General features: G+C 49.6%; 1 protein-coding gene across 2 annotated transcripts in view; it reads left to right on the forward strand.

The window, feature by feature from the left end:
- The window catches only part of AHCYL2 (adenosylhomocysteinase like 2), a 63140-nt gene that overhangs the window by 43541 nt on the left and 6609 nt on the right, over positions 1 to 12990 (forward strand). For both annotated transcript variants that reach the window (XM_059472055.1, XM_059472056.1), the window contains exons 5-10: positions 438 to 540; positions 3665 to 3759; positions 7576 to 7682; positions 8826 to 8942; positions 10403 to 10466; positions 11872 to 11960. In XM_059472055.1, the coding sequence (XP_059328038.1) occupies positions 438 to 540; positions 3665 to 3759; positions 7576 to 7682; positions 8826 to 8942; positions 10403 to 10466; positions 11872 to 11960 (575 nt within the window). The remainder of the gene's footprint in view (positions 1 to 437; positions 541 to 3664; positions 3760 to 7575; positions 7683 to 8825; positions 8943 to 10402; positions 10467 to 11871; positions 11961 to 12990) is intronic.

Genomic DNA, 12990 nt, shown 5'->3' on the forward strand with positions numbered 1-12990 from the left:
AAACCCCAATGTTGCTGATTTCCATGGTGTTTCTGTAAATAACCCCCAATGTTGCTGATTTCTGTGGTGTTTGTGTAAATAACCCCCGATTTTGCTGATTTCCATGGTGTTTTTGCAGATAAACCCCAGTTTTTGCTGATTTCCATGTGTTTGTGTAAATAACCCCCGATTTGGCTGATTTCCCTGGTATTTGTGTAAATAACCCCCAATTTGGCTGATTTCCCTGGTGTTTGTGTAAATAACCCCCAATTTGGCTGATTTCCCTGGTGTTTGTGTAAATAACCCCTGATTTTTGCTGATTTCCCTGGTGTTTGTGTAAATAACCCCCGATTTGGCTGATTTCCGTGTGTTTGTGTAAATAACCCCCGATTTGGCTGATTTCCGTGTGTTTGTGTAAATAACCCCCGATTTTTGCTGATTTCCGTGTGTTTGTGCAGGTGCTGATGGAGACGCTGGGAGCCCTGGGCGCTCAGTGCCGCTGGGCCGCCTGCAACATCTACTCCACCCTCAACGAGGTGGCGGCGGCGCTGGCCGAGAGCGGTACGGACCGGGAATTCCTCCTGCATTTATAGGGAATTTCTACTGGATTTATAGCGAATTCCTGCTGGGATTTACAGGGAATTCCTGCTGGGATTTATAGGGAATTTCTACTGGATTTATAGAGAATTTCTACTGGATTTTAAAGGGAATTTCTACTGGGTTCTATAGGGAATTTCTTCTGGACTTTATAGGGAATTTCTACTGGGATTTATAGGGAATTTCTCCCAGGTTTTATAGGGAATTTCTACTGAGTTTTACAGGGAATTCCTCCTGGGTTTTATAGGGAATTCCTACTGCATTTATAGGGAGTTCCTCCTGGACTTTATACGGAATTTCTACTGGGATTTATAGGGAATTTCTCCCAGGTTTTATAGGGAATTTCTACTGAGTTTTACAGGGAATACCTCCTGGGATTTACAGGGAATTCCTCCTGGGTTTTATAGGGAATTCCTACTGCATTTATAGGGAGTTCCTCCTGGACTTTATACGGAATTTCTACTGGGATTTATAGGGAATTTCTCCCAGGTTTTATAGGGAATTTCTGCTGAGTTTTACAGGGAATTCCTCCTGGATTTACAGGGAATTCCTCCTGGGTTTTATAGGGAATTCCTACTGCATTTATAGGGAGTTCCTCCTGGACTTTATACGGAATTTCTACTGGGATTTATAGGGAATTTCTCCCAGGTTTTATAGGGAATTTTTTCTGGACTTTATAGGGAATTCCTCCTGGGATTTATAGGGAATTTCTTCTGGATTTATAGAGAATTTCTATTGGGATTTATAGGGAATTCCTCCAGGGATTTAGAGGGAATTCCTACTGGGATTTATAGGGAATTGCTCCTGGGATTTATAGGGAATTCCTCCTGGGATTTATAGGGGATTTCTACTGTGTTTTATAGGGAATTCCTCCTGCATTTATAGGAAATTCCTCCTGCATTTTATGGGGAATTTCTATTGGGATTTATACGGAATTTCTACTTGGATTTGTAGGGAATTTCTCCTGGGTTTTATAGGGAATTTCTCCTGGATTTTATAGGGAATTCCTCCTGGATTTCATAGGGAATTCCTCCCGCATTCAATAAGGAATTCCTGCTGCATTTTATAGGGAATTTCTGCTGGACTTTATAGGGAATTCCTCCTGCATTCTATAAGGAATTCCTCTTGGGTTTTATAGGGAGTTCCTCCTGGATTTTATAGGGAATTCCTCTTAGATTTTACAGGGAATTTCTCCTGCATTTTATAGAGGGTTCCTGGATTTTATGGAGAATTCATCCTGCATTTTATAGGGAATTCCTCCTGCATTCTGTAAGGAATTCCTACTGCATTTTCTAGGGAATTTTTGCTGCCCCATCATTTTTAGATCATTTATCACCCCTTTGAGGCTTTTTCCTTGCATTCTCTTCAATTTAGAATAAACCTACAGCACAAAATCACCCCTTTCTAAAGCTCTGGAACTCTTGGAATGTTTTGGGTTTTTTTCTAGAGTTATCCAGGAAAAACCCCTTGCCTTACCCAGGTAAAATCTTTGGTCTTGCCCAGGTAAAATCCTTGGTAAAAATGTCATTTATGAGCTGAAGCTGGAAGTTGTTTTGCTCAGAGAAATGAAACTGAGTTTAAATTCTATAATTTGGGGCATAACTCATGTGAAAGAGAGAATTTTGGGGGGAATGTGATTTACAGAGCAGAAACTGAGCGTGTGGGGGTTACCTGGGAAATCCTGGGTGTATCCAGGGGTTTACCTGGCTAAATCCAGGGGTTTTCCCTAAAACCAGGATTTTACCACAGGTTTTAACCTGGATATGGCCAGGGATTTTACCTGGGTAATGACAGGAGTTTTACATGGGCAAAACCAGGGATTTTACATGGAAAAGACCAAGAGTTTCACCTAGATAATACATGGAGTTTTATCTGGGTAAATCCAAGGGTTTTCCCTGGGTAATGCCAAGGATTTTACTTGGATAAATCCAAGGGTTTTACCTGGGCAATGCCAAGGATTTTACCTGGGAAAGGCCAAGGATTTTACCTGGATACAGTCAGGGATTTAACTTGGCAAAGTCGGGAGATTTACCTGGATAAGTCCAAGGGTTTTACCTGGGTCATGCCAAGGGTTTTATCTGGATAAATCCAGGGACTTTACCTGGGTAAGGCCAAGGATTTTACCTGGATAAAACCAGGGATTTTACTCGGGTAAATCCAAGGGTTTTACCTGGCTAAATCCAGGAATTTTACCTGGACAATGACAGGAATTTTACCTGGGCAAAACCAGGGATTTTACATGGAAAAGACCAAGAGTTTCACCTGGATAAGACATGGGGTTTTACCCAGATAAATCCAGGGGTTTTACCTGGGTAAGGCCAGGGGTTTTACCTGGGTAATGCCAAGGATTTTACCCAGATAAATCCAGGGATTTTACCTGGGTGAGGCCAGGGATTTTACCTGGATACACTCAGGGATTTAACTTGGCAAAGTCAGGAGATTTACCTGGATAAGTCCAAGGGTTTTACCTGGATAATTCCAGGAGTTTTACCTGGATAAGTTCAGTGGTTTCACCTGGGTCATATCAAGGATTTTACCTGGGTAAATTCAACGGTTTTATCTGGATAAGTCCAGGGGTTTTACCTGGATGAGACCAAAGATTTTACCTGGGTCAAGCCAAGGATTATACCTGGATGAGGCCAAGGATTTTACCTGGATAAGACCCGGGATTTTACCTGAGTGAGGCCAAGGATTTTACCTGGGCATGTCCAGGGGTTTTACCTGGGCAAGTCCAGAGGTTTTACCTGGGCAAGTCCATGGATTTTACCTAGATAATTCCAGGGGTTTTACCTCAGCAAGTCCAGGGATTTTACCTGGATAAATCCAGGGATTTTACCTGGATAATTCCAGGGATTTTACCTTGATAATTCCAGGGGTTTTACCTGAGTAAGCCCAAGGATTTTACTGGATAAAGTCAGAGAATTCACCTGGCTGACACCCAGAAGAAGCCAAACCCACTGTGGGTCTTGCTGGCTGGAGCTGAGTAATAATTGAATGTATGAAATTAACACATGAATTAATGAATCAGTGTCCAGGAGCTGATTCCCATGGGATTTTCCTGCCTTAACCCCCTGTCCTTCCCTGCCAGGGTTCCCAGTGTTTGCTTGGAAGGGCGAATCCGAGGACGATTTCTGGTGGTGCATCGACCGCTGCGTCAACGTCGAGGGCTGGCAGCCCAACATGGTGAGTTGGGAAACTCCTGGGACACTCCCACCTGGAAAATCCCACCTGGAGAGGGAAGGGAAGGGCAGCTAAAACCTCCTGGATCTCACCAAGTGAGGTTTGGTTTCAGTGCTGCCAAAAGAAGCTGTGTTAATGCAGCTTTTTGGGTGTTTTGTTTGATTTCGGAGCATCTTGCTGCAGTTTAAGCTGCTAAAAATGGCTCCAAATGAGTATTTTTGAAAAGAGTTTTTCATCCTTTTCACCCTTAAATTCTCACCTTTGGCTGAAGTGATTTGTAGGAACAAAGCCCAGATTTTTCCATGATTTCCACACTTTAAACCACACAAACCTCAGGTGCTCCCTTTTTATCCTGCCCTTGTTTCCAGGGAAAGCAGGAACTGGAATTGGGTGAGCAGAATAATTTTCAGCTGTCAGATGTGCTGTTTTCATCACATTTCCCCAAGGATTTTGAGCCCTGGAGCTCCTGATCTAAATATGGGAAGTGATCAAAGGTGGAAACGTGGATCTGGGTTGGGTTTTTGCCAATATTGGCTCGTTTGAGGTGGGATTTTTGTCCCTTCCAGTCACTGTCACCTTTAAAAAGAACCAGGAATGTCAAAGAAATCCACCCCCGAGGTATCAGACTGAGTCTAGACCTGAGAGCAGCTTTGTTCTGCTCTTTGAGGAATCATTTCCCATCCAAAATGTCACTTTTGGAGCAAGTCAGAGTCCCAGAAAATGCAGATTTTGCTTTCCCAGGATCTCTTCATTCTGGGACTGATTTCAGACCTGCTCCTGGAGCATGGAAATGATGGAGGGAGCACCAGGATCTTGGAGCTGTTCCCAGAGATTCTGCTGGATTTTGGAGATCTGTGGTTTTAGAGATAAGAAATTATTATAAATGGGTTTAGAGATAAGAAATAGGACACTGGGTGAGGAGCAGGGTGTGAGAAGAATCTTAAAGTCATGGAATTATGGAATGGTTTGGGTTCCACAGGGACACCTCCCACCATCCCAGGCTGCTCTAGCCCCATCCAGCCTGGCTCTCACATTCCAGGCATGCAGGGGCAGCCCCCGCTGCTCTGGGAATTCTGTGCCACCCTCAGTTTCCCCATCATTGCTCCCTGGTCCTTGGACATGGGGCCAGTTCGTGGCCATTCCATTCTGGGAATCCTTCATGGGGGGCTCTGGGAATTCTGACCTTCAGGGGAAGGGTCCCTCTGGACAGGAATGGTTCAGAAAAGGGATTTTTCCTGGAAAATATGAAATCTGCAGGGTTTCCTTCATGGAAAAGCCTCTCTAGGGATTTTCTGCTGGAGAAAACATTGGATGGAAGGGCTGAGGAAGGGAGCTGGGAGAGAAGCTCCGGGGCTGCCAAGGCTGCTTTTCTCCAGGAAAAAATACTTCTTTCTCAAATAAAGTGGTTTTACCCCCCCCCCCAAAAAAAAAAAAAAACCCCAAACCTGCTTGGAAGAAAAAAAATGAGGCCAAACCTGCAAAAAGCTGGGAATACTGCAGGAATGTGGGATGGGCTGTTGGATATTGGGGTGCCACACCTAGGTGACCTCCCAGCCCCTCCAGGGATCTCTCTGTGGAGTTTCCATGCCCTGTTCCCCTGGGAAAGGGAAACCTGGCAAGGGCTGGATTCTCTCTTGGAAGAGGATTAAACATTAAACATTAAGCAGGGATTAATGAAATGAGGAGTCCTGGGAGGCAGGGAATTCCGGATTCTGAATTCCACATTCCTCCCTGGCTGGCCCAGCAGAGCTCCCAGTTCCACTTAACCCTTCCCAGCCCGTGGATGGGACACGGAGCTGGGGATGGATTCCCTGGGGACACCCTGTGCTCCCAGGAGCTCTGCAGGAGCAGCTGCTCCCGGCGCTCACTGCAGCGGAAATTCCAGAATTCCGGAAAAGGTGGGAGCAGAACGTTCCCAAGGAGCTCTGTGTCCCTGGGTGGCAGCGTGGTGGCCCCACAAAGCCCCCAGCAGAGCTGGGCAGTGTCACCCCTGTGCCAGGAGAGGGACAGCTCCTTTTCCCTGGGAAGGCTCCGGAGGGTCCCCACCGAGCTCCAAGTGCAGCAGACGGGCGGGGACAGGGACGCTTCCACCCAGGGCTGGGCTTCTGGGACACCCAGAATTCCCCAAATCCCTGCAAGCCACGTCCTTGCACTCCTGCTGCTCTGGGGTGGGGAAAATCTGGGAGATGCCTCAGGGCAGGGCCCCTTTGCTGGCCTCAGGGCAGAGCTGGGAGAGCAGGGAATCCCTGAAGCCTCCCTGGAATCCCGTGGGAAGGAATCACCATGGGGTGATGATAATTGATGATGATGATGATGATGATTGATGATGATGAAGTGAGAAATCTTGGAGGAGGAGGAGGAGGATGAGGAGGACAATGATGCAGTGAAAAGTCTTTGACATCAGTGTATGGAATATAGAAGGATGATGATGATGATGCAGTCAGGATTCCTTGGACTAGGGAACATGAAAAGAAGAGGATGAAGAAGATGATGATGATGATGATGATGGTGATGATGAAGTGAGAAGTCTTTGACCTCAGTGTAAGGAATATGGAAAGAGGAGGAGGAAAAGAAGGAGGAGGAGGATGCAGTGAGAAATCTTTGACTTTGGTGTAGGGAATGTGCAAAGAGTGGGATGAGGATGATGATGATGATAATGATAATGATGATGATGATGATGCAGTGAAAAGTCTTTGACATCAGTGTATGGAATATAGAAGGATGATGAGGATGATGAGGATGATGATGCCGTTGGAGTTCCTTGCATTGGAGTAGGTAACATGCAAAGAAGAGGATGAAGATGATGATGATGGTGATGATGAAGTGAGAAGTCTTTGACCTTAGTGTAAGGAATATGGAAAGAGGAGGAGAAGGAGGAGGAAGAGGAGGATGCAGTGAGAAATCTTTGACTTTGGTATAGGGAATGTGCAAAGAGTGGGATGAGGATGAGGATGATGATGATGATGACGACACAGTGAAAAGTCTTTGACATCAGTGTGTGGAATATGCAGGGATGAGGATGATGATGATGAAGTGAGAAGTCTTTGATCTCAGTATATGGAATATGGAAAGAGAAGGAGGAGGAGGATGCAGTGAGAAGTCTTTGGTGTAGGGAATGTGCAAAGAGTGAGATGATGATGATGATGATGATGATGATGATGATGATGATGATGGTGATGATGCAGTGAAAATTCTTTGACATCAGTGTGAGGAATGTGCAAGGATGATGATGATGATGATGGTGGCCCTGAGGCTGATGGTGGCCGTGTTGCTGTCCCCCTGTGCAGCCCCTGAGCACTCCCCCTGCCCTGGGTGAGCTCTGCTCCTGCTTTCCCTGGAATCCAGCAGGATCCTCCCCTGCCCTGGGTGAGCTCTGCTCCTGCTTTCCCTGGAATCCAGCAGGATCCTCCCCTGCCCTGGGTGAGCTCTGCTCCTGCTTTCCCTGGAATCCAGCAGGGTTTTCACCCTTCCCACCTTGCCCCAGGCCACGGGGCCTCCTGGGGGCAGGAGGATGTGGCAAATTCCACATTTGGGTTTTTTCCTTTTTTTGGACCTTTTCTTCTCCAGAGGCCCCCTCTGGGCCCAGCACCTCCCCTGGGTGCCATTCCAGGTGTTTCCACACACATAAGACTGGCCAAGCTCTTGGACCTCTCTTTTCCCTGGAATTCTGAGATTCCTGGGGCTGAGTTGTTTTCCTGCCTGCCCTTCCCAGGGCAGTTTTCCAGAGTTTTCCTCTCTCTCCTCACTCACCTCCAGTGTTTTTGTTCCAGCAGTGGCTCCCTGCCAGCCCCAGTGACTCTGTGGCTGTTTCCATTCCAGATCCTGGATGATGGGGGGGATCTCACCCACTGGATCTACAAGAAATACCCCAACATGTTCAAGAAGATCAAGGGCATCGTGGAGGAGAGCGTCACCGGGGTGCACAGGTTTGGTTCAGGACTCAGCCCCACAGCTGAGCTCAGCCTCCAGCAGCTGGGCTCTGCTTTCCCAGGCCTGGCTTGGCATGGAAACTGCTTCAATCTGGGCAGGATTAAAGCAGTTTCTGCTCTGAGCTCCCACGAGGAGCAGGAGCCCCTCCTGGGGTGGGAGGGAGGAGAGGCTCCCACCTGAGTGGAGATGGAACAGGAGGGATGAGGAGCGCAGCCCTGCCCTAAATCCGTGGGTAGAAGTGAGGTTTGGGAAGAGGAGCTGAGCTGTTTCTGGGGAAGGGAGAACCTGAGGGATGAGTGAATGAAATCCCTGAGTCCCTGGCAGGAGCAGAGCTGGGTGGGAGCAGCTCTGGGGGCTGGGAGGTGTCACAGGAGCTTTTCCATGGAATTCGTCCCATCCCAGGTGCCAGGGAACTGAGGAGAGCAGCACTGTTGGCTGAGTCCTTGCAGGGGAAAGGCTTGGCTGCAGCTCTGAGCTGATCAGAGCTTGGCCAGAGGCTCAGGCAGCTCCTGGAGCAGGGAAATGAAATGTGTGAAACAGGGAAATGGCTCCAGCTCTGCACCAGTGGGGTCAGCAGGAGGACTGGGGATATTTTTAGGATCTGAAATCCCAGTGTGGGAAGAAGAGATTTCCAAAGGCAGGTTCTCCTTCCCCAGGGCTGGAGCAGGAACAGGATTTTCAGACTCTCTTGAAAAAAGAGCCACAGTGAGGTGTTTGAATTAATTTTTAGTGATTTTCCTGCTATGGGGAGTTGGGTCTGTGCCCAGAGCTGAGAGCAGAGGGATGCTGGAGGAGGGAAGGCTCCAGAGAGAGCTTCCAGCACATTCCAGGGGCTCCAGGAGAGCTGCAGAGGGACTGGGGACAAGGCCTGCAGGGACAGCACACAGGGAATGGCTCCCACTGCCAGAGGGCAGCCATGGGTGGCATCTTGGCAATGAGGAATTCCTGCCTGGGCTGGCATTGCCACAGCAGCTGGGGCTGCCCCTGATCCCTGCAGTGCCCAAGGCCAGGCTGGGCACTGGGATGGTGTCCAGTGCCCCTGCCATGGCCAGGCTGATCTTTAGGGCCCTTCCCATCCCCAATCCCCTGAGAGCAGGGCTGAATTCCCTGGATAACCCCTGGCTCTGTGCCCGTGCCAGGCTGTACCAGCTCTCCAAGGCAGGGAAGCTCTGCGTGCCAGCCATGAACGTCAACGACTCCGTCACCAAGCAGAAGTTTGACAACCTCTACTGCTGCAGGGAATCCATCCTGGATGGGTGAGAGGGATCCCAGGGGAACGGGGAGGGATTCCAATGGGAAAGGGGAGGGATTGCCATGGGAATGGGGAGGAATTCCTGCAGGAAACAGGGAGGAATTCCCACAGGGAACAGGGAGGAATTCCCACATGGAATAGGGAGGAATTCCTGCAGGGAATGGGGAGGGAATCCCCACGGGGAACAGGAAGGAATCTCCAGAGGGAACAGGGAGGAATTCCCATGGGGGAATGGGAGAATGGAATTCCCACAGGGAATGGGGAGGAATTCCCACAAGGAATGGGGAAGAATTCCCTCAGGGCTCTGCTCTGCTGCCATTTGGATCATCTCAGCTCAATTTGTTTGTCAGAGAATAAAATCCTTCCCTACCTCTGGTGCACATCAGAATTCCTGTCCTGTCCCTCTCCCCTTGGCATAAAATCTGCCTGTGTCCCTTGTGTGTCCCTCTATCTCTTTACTCTCCAGCTCTTTGTTCCCTTTGTTTTCATGGAATTGGGTGTCTGTGTCCCTCCAGCCCAAACTCCATCACGGCCAAGTGAGGCTGGGACAGGTTTTGTCCTTGTTGTGACATCGTTTGTGGCACAATCCATGAGCAGTCCATGGATTTGGGATGTGCAAGGAACGGGGAGTAGGAATAATGAGGGGTGAAATTTGGGAACAGAATTCCCAGAGCAGCTGTGGCAGGAACAGGAGCAGCTTGAGACAGTGGGAGGTGTCCCTGGGATGGGATGGGATGGGATGGGATGGGATGGGATGGGATGGGATGGGATGGGATGGGATGGGATGGGATGGGATGGGATTTAAGGTCCTTCCCAACCCAAAAAGTCCTGGGATTCCAGCAAACACCTCGGGGGTAAATTGGGATTTGGGCTCAGCCTGGTGCAGGAATTTCAGACGGGGTCAGGGCAGAGGAGAGCAGAGGTGCCCCAGAATTGCTGTGGGTTTTAGCTGAATTTCCTGGAAAAGGGAGGGAATTTCACCTTCCCTGCACTGCTAACCTATTTACTCCAGAGCTAAAAATAGCCTGGAATGTAGGACACGCTCAGGGATGGAGCAAAGGAAACCAGAGGAAGGGGGAGCTGCATTTGGGAAATCTCTGGGATTCTGGCAAGGAGATCCCACTCCCCTGCTGCTCCTGGGGCTCTTCCTTGGGGGTTGGCAATAAAAATTCACATTAAAGGATTTTTGGACAGGATTTTCAGTATTTTGGAAATGTCAAAACAAAGGGTTAATGAATAAAAATCAACAGAAAAGGGCTCCAAACCCAAATTCCATCCTCTTTGTTGGAAGAAGAACCCCCACCCTTCCAAAAGGAGAAGGGAATTTTTAGGTGCTTTTGGGGTTTCTCTTCCCCTGGAATTTCAGGGATGCAGGATCCAGCTGTGGCTCCATCCTTGGAGCAGCTCTCAGTGCTGGGCTGGAATTCTGACCTTTAATTGGTTTTTTTTCCCTTTTTTTCTCAGCCTGAAGAGGACAACAGACATGATGTTTGGAGGGAAGCAGGTGGTGGTGTGTGGCTATGGGGAGGTAAGGGGCTCCCTTTTCCCAATTTCCCCCTTTTCCCACTGGGAATTCCAGGTGTAAATCCTCAGCACAGCTTCCTCCACCCTCAGGTCTTTGCTCTGCACCTGCAGGAGCCTCCAAACCTCAGGAGTTTGCCAAAACCTGAAAGTTTTCTTCATTTCTTTATTATTAAAGAGATGCCAAAAGCTTTAAAAAAATACATTAAATATTCTGCATATATTTAAAATCTGGATATTGGCATGCCCACATATTGATACAAGATGTATTTCTATAAGTTTAATATTATATTTAATCTGATTTTACTAAAATCTGAGGTTCTGCAGATGTTCTGGGCATTCCAGTGATCAGGAGAGAATTAGTCTTGATTTATCCCTTCACCCACCCTCTCCCCATGGGAATATTCCTCTTTTCCCAGTTTTTCTCAGCACCAGTTCACACTAGTTGCAGTGGGTGCTCCACTGGAATTTTTTTAATGTCCAAGCAGCTGGAACGGGTCAGGTTTTCCTGCTGTAATCCCATTTTTGGGAACATTTTAACCTGGATTCCCTGCACTGCCTGTGCTGGGCAAAGGTTAAAGCTCATTAACACTCTGAGGTTAATTACCCCTAAAGCTTCCTGAGAGGAGCAGAGGCTGCAGGGGCTCTGGAACTTCCCCTGGGATCATTTGGGATGTTTTGGGGGAAAATAATCCCTGGGACCAGAACCAGTGGGGTTTGTGTTCCCTAAGGCAGGCCTGGGTCTCAGATGGCTCCAGCTCCAGGGGTTTGTGCCCCAGCAGTGGGGTTTGTGCCCCAGGAACAGTGGGGTTTGTGCCCCAACAATGGGGTTTGTGCCCCAGCAGTGGCGTTTGTGCCCCAGGAACAGTGGGGTTTGTGCCCAGCAGTGGGGTTTGTGCCCCAGCAATGGGGTTTGTGCCCCAGGAACAGTGGGGTTTGTGCCCAGCAGTGGGGTTTGTGCCCCAGCAATGGGGTTTGTGCCCCAGGAACAGTGGGGTTTGTGCCCAGCAGTGGGGTTTGTGCCCAGCAGTGGGGTTTGTGCCCCAGGAACAGTGGGGTTTGTGCCCCAGCAGTGGCGTTTGTGCCCAGCAGTGGGGTTTGTGCCCCAGCAGTGGGGTTTGTGCCCCAGGAACAGTGGGGTTTGTGCCCCAGCAGTGGGGTTTGTGCCCCAGCAATGGGGTTTGTGCCCCAGGAACAGTGGGGTTTGTGCCCCAGCAGTGGGGTTTCTGCCCCAGCAGTGGGGTTTGTGCCCCAGCAATGGGGTTTCTGCCCCAGCAGTGGGGTTTCTGCCCCAGCAATGGGGTTTCTGCCCCAGCAGTGGGGTTTGTGCCCCAGCAGTGGGGTTTCTGCCCCAGCAATGGGGTTTCTGCCCCAGCAGTGGGGTTTCCCTGAGCCTGTCCCTGTTGTTGCAGGTGGGGAAGGGCTGCTGTGCTGCCCTCAAGGCCATGGGCTCCATCGTCTACGTCACCGAGATCGACCCCATCTGTGCCCTGCAGGCCTGGTAGGGCTGGAACCCCTCATCTTCCCTGGAAACCCCATCCCAAGGGATTCCTGCAGCCCCAGCCCTGCCCTGGGACCTGCCCTAAAACACCTCCTGGTTTATCCTGTCCCAAAAATGCCCTAAAGCTTCTCCTGGTTCATCCCATTCCGGAAATGCCCTAAAACACCTCCTGGTTTATCCCATCCCAGAAATGCCCTAAAGCTTCTCCTGCTTTATCTCATCCCATGAAAGGGCCCTGCCCTAAAACATCTCCTGGTTTATCCCATCCCATGAAAGGGCCCTGCCCTAAAAGATCTCCAGTTTATCCCATCTGCCCTAAAGCATCTCCCAGTTTCTCCCACCCCACAGCAGGCAGGAGTTTAGGACATGGCTTGCAGGGATTTTGGGAATGAGCTGCTCCCTGGCTGTCCCAGGGCTGTGCCCACCCCTCACCCTGGGGGTGTTTGAGGTCCTGTGACCCCCCAGCCCCTCAGCAGACACAGCTGGGTTTGGATCCTCCTTTGCATCCCCAGCTGTGGGACCCCAAAACACCCAGAGCCCCCATAACCCTCAGCCTGCTCCTCCCCAGGTTGTGGTGAGAGGATAACGAGTTCTAATTAGCAGAGCTGATGAACTTTTGGGCTGCTCTGTGACCTTCATCCATCCTCAGCTGGGAATTCCCAGCCATCCCTTCCCTGGCCCTGCAGCAGCACAGGGCCCCTCTCAGGAGGAGCTGGCATGGGAAAAGCTCAGGAAATGGGGACATGCAGCAGAAAAAAAATGACTTTTTTATTTTAGTAACTTCAATTTTGCAGCTCGTGAGAGGCACAAGAAGGAGCTCTGGGGAGGATTGTCAACAAATCCCAAAAAAGTCTAGCCTGCCCTTGTTATCCCTGAGCTCACCTTGCTGGGGAGGGCAGGGCAGGCCTGCCAGGCTCAGCACCCCGAGGCTCTGCAGGTGCCTAAATCAGGATTTTGGGGTGGGGAGGGGCACCCACAGCTTTGGGGTGGTTTTTGGGATGCTCTAAATCCATCCCAACCTGGATTCTGA

The sequence above is a fragment of the Ammospiza nelsoni genome, chromosome 5, assembly GCF_027579445.1.
Source record: "Ammospiza nelsoni isolate bAmmNel1 chromosome 5, bAmmNel1.pri, whole genome shotgun sequence".
Taxonomy (NCBI): domain Eukaryota; kingdom Metazoa; phylum Chordata; class Aves; order Passeriformes; family Passerellidae; genus Ammospiza; species Ammospiza nelsoni.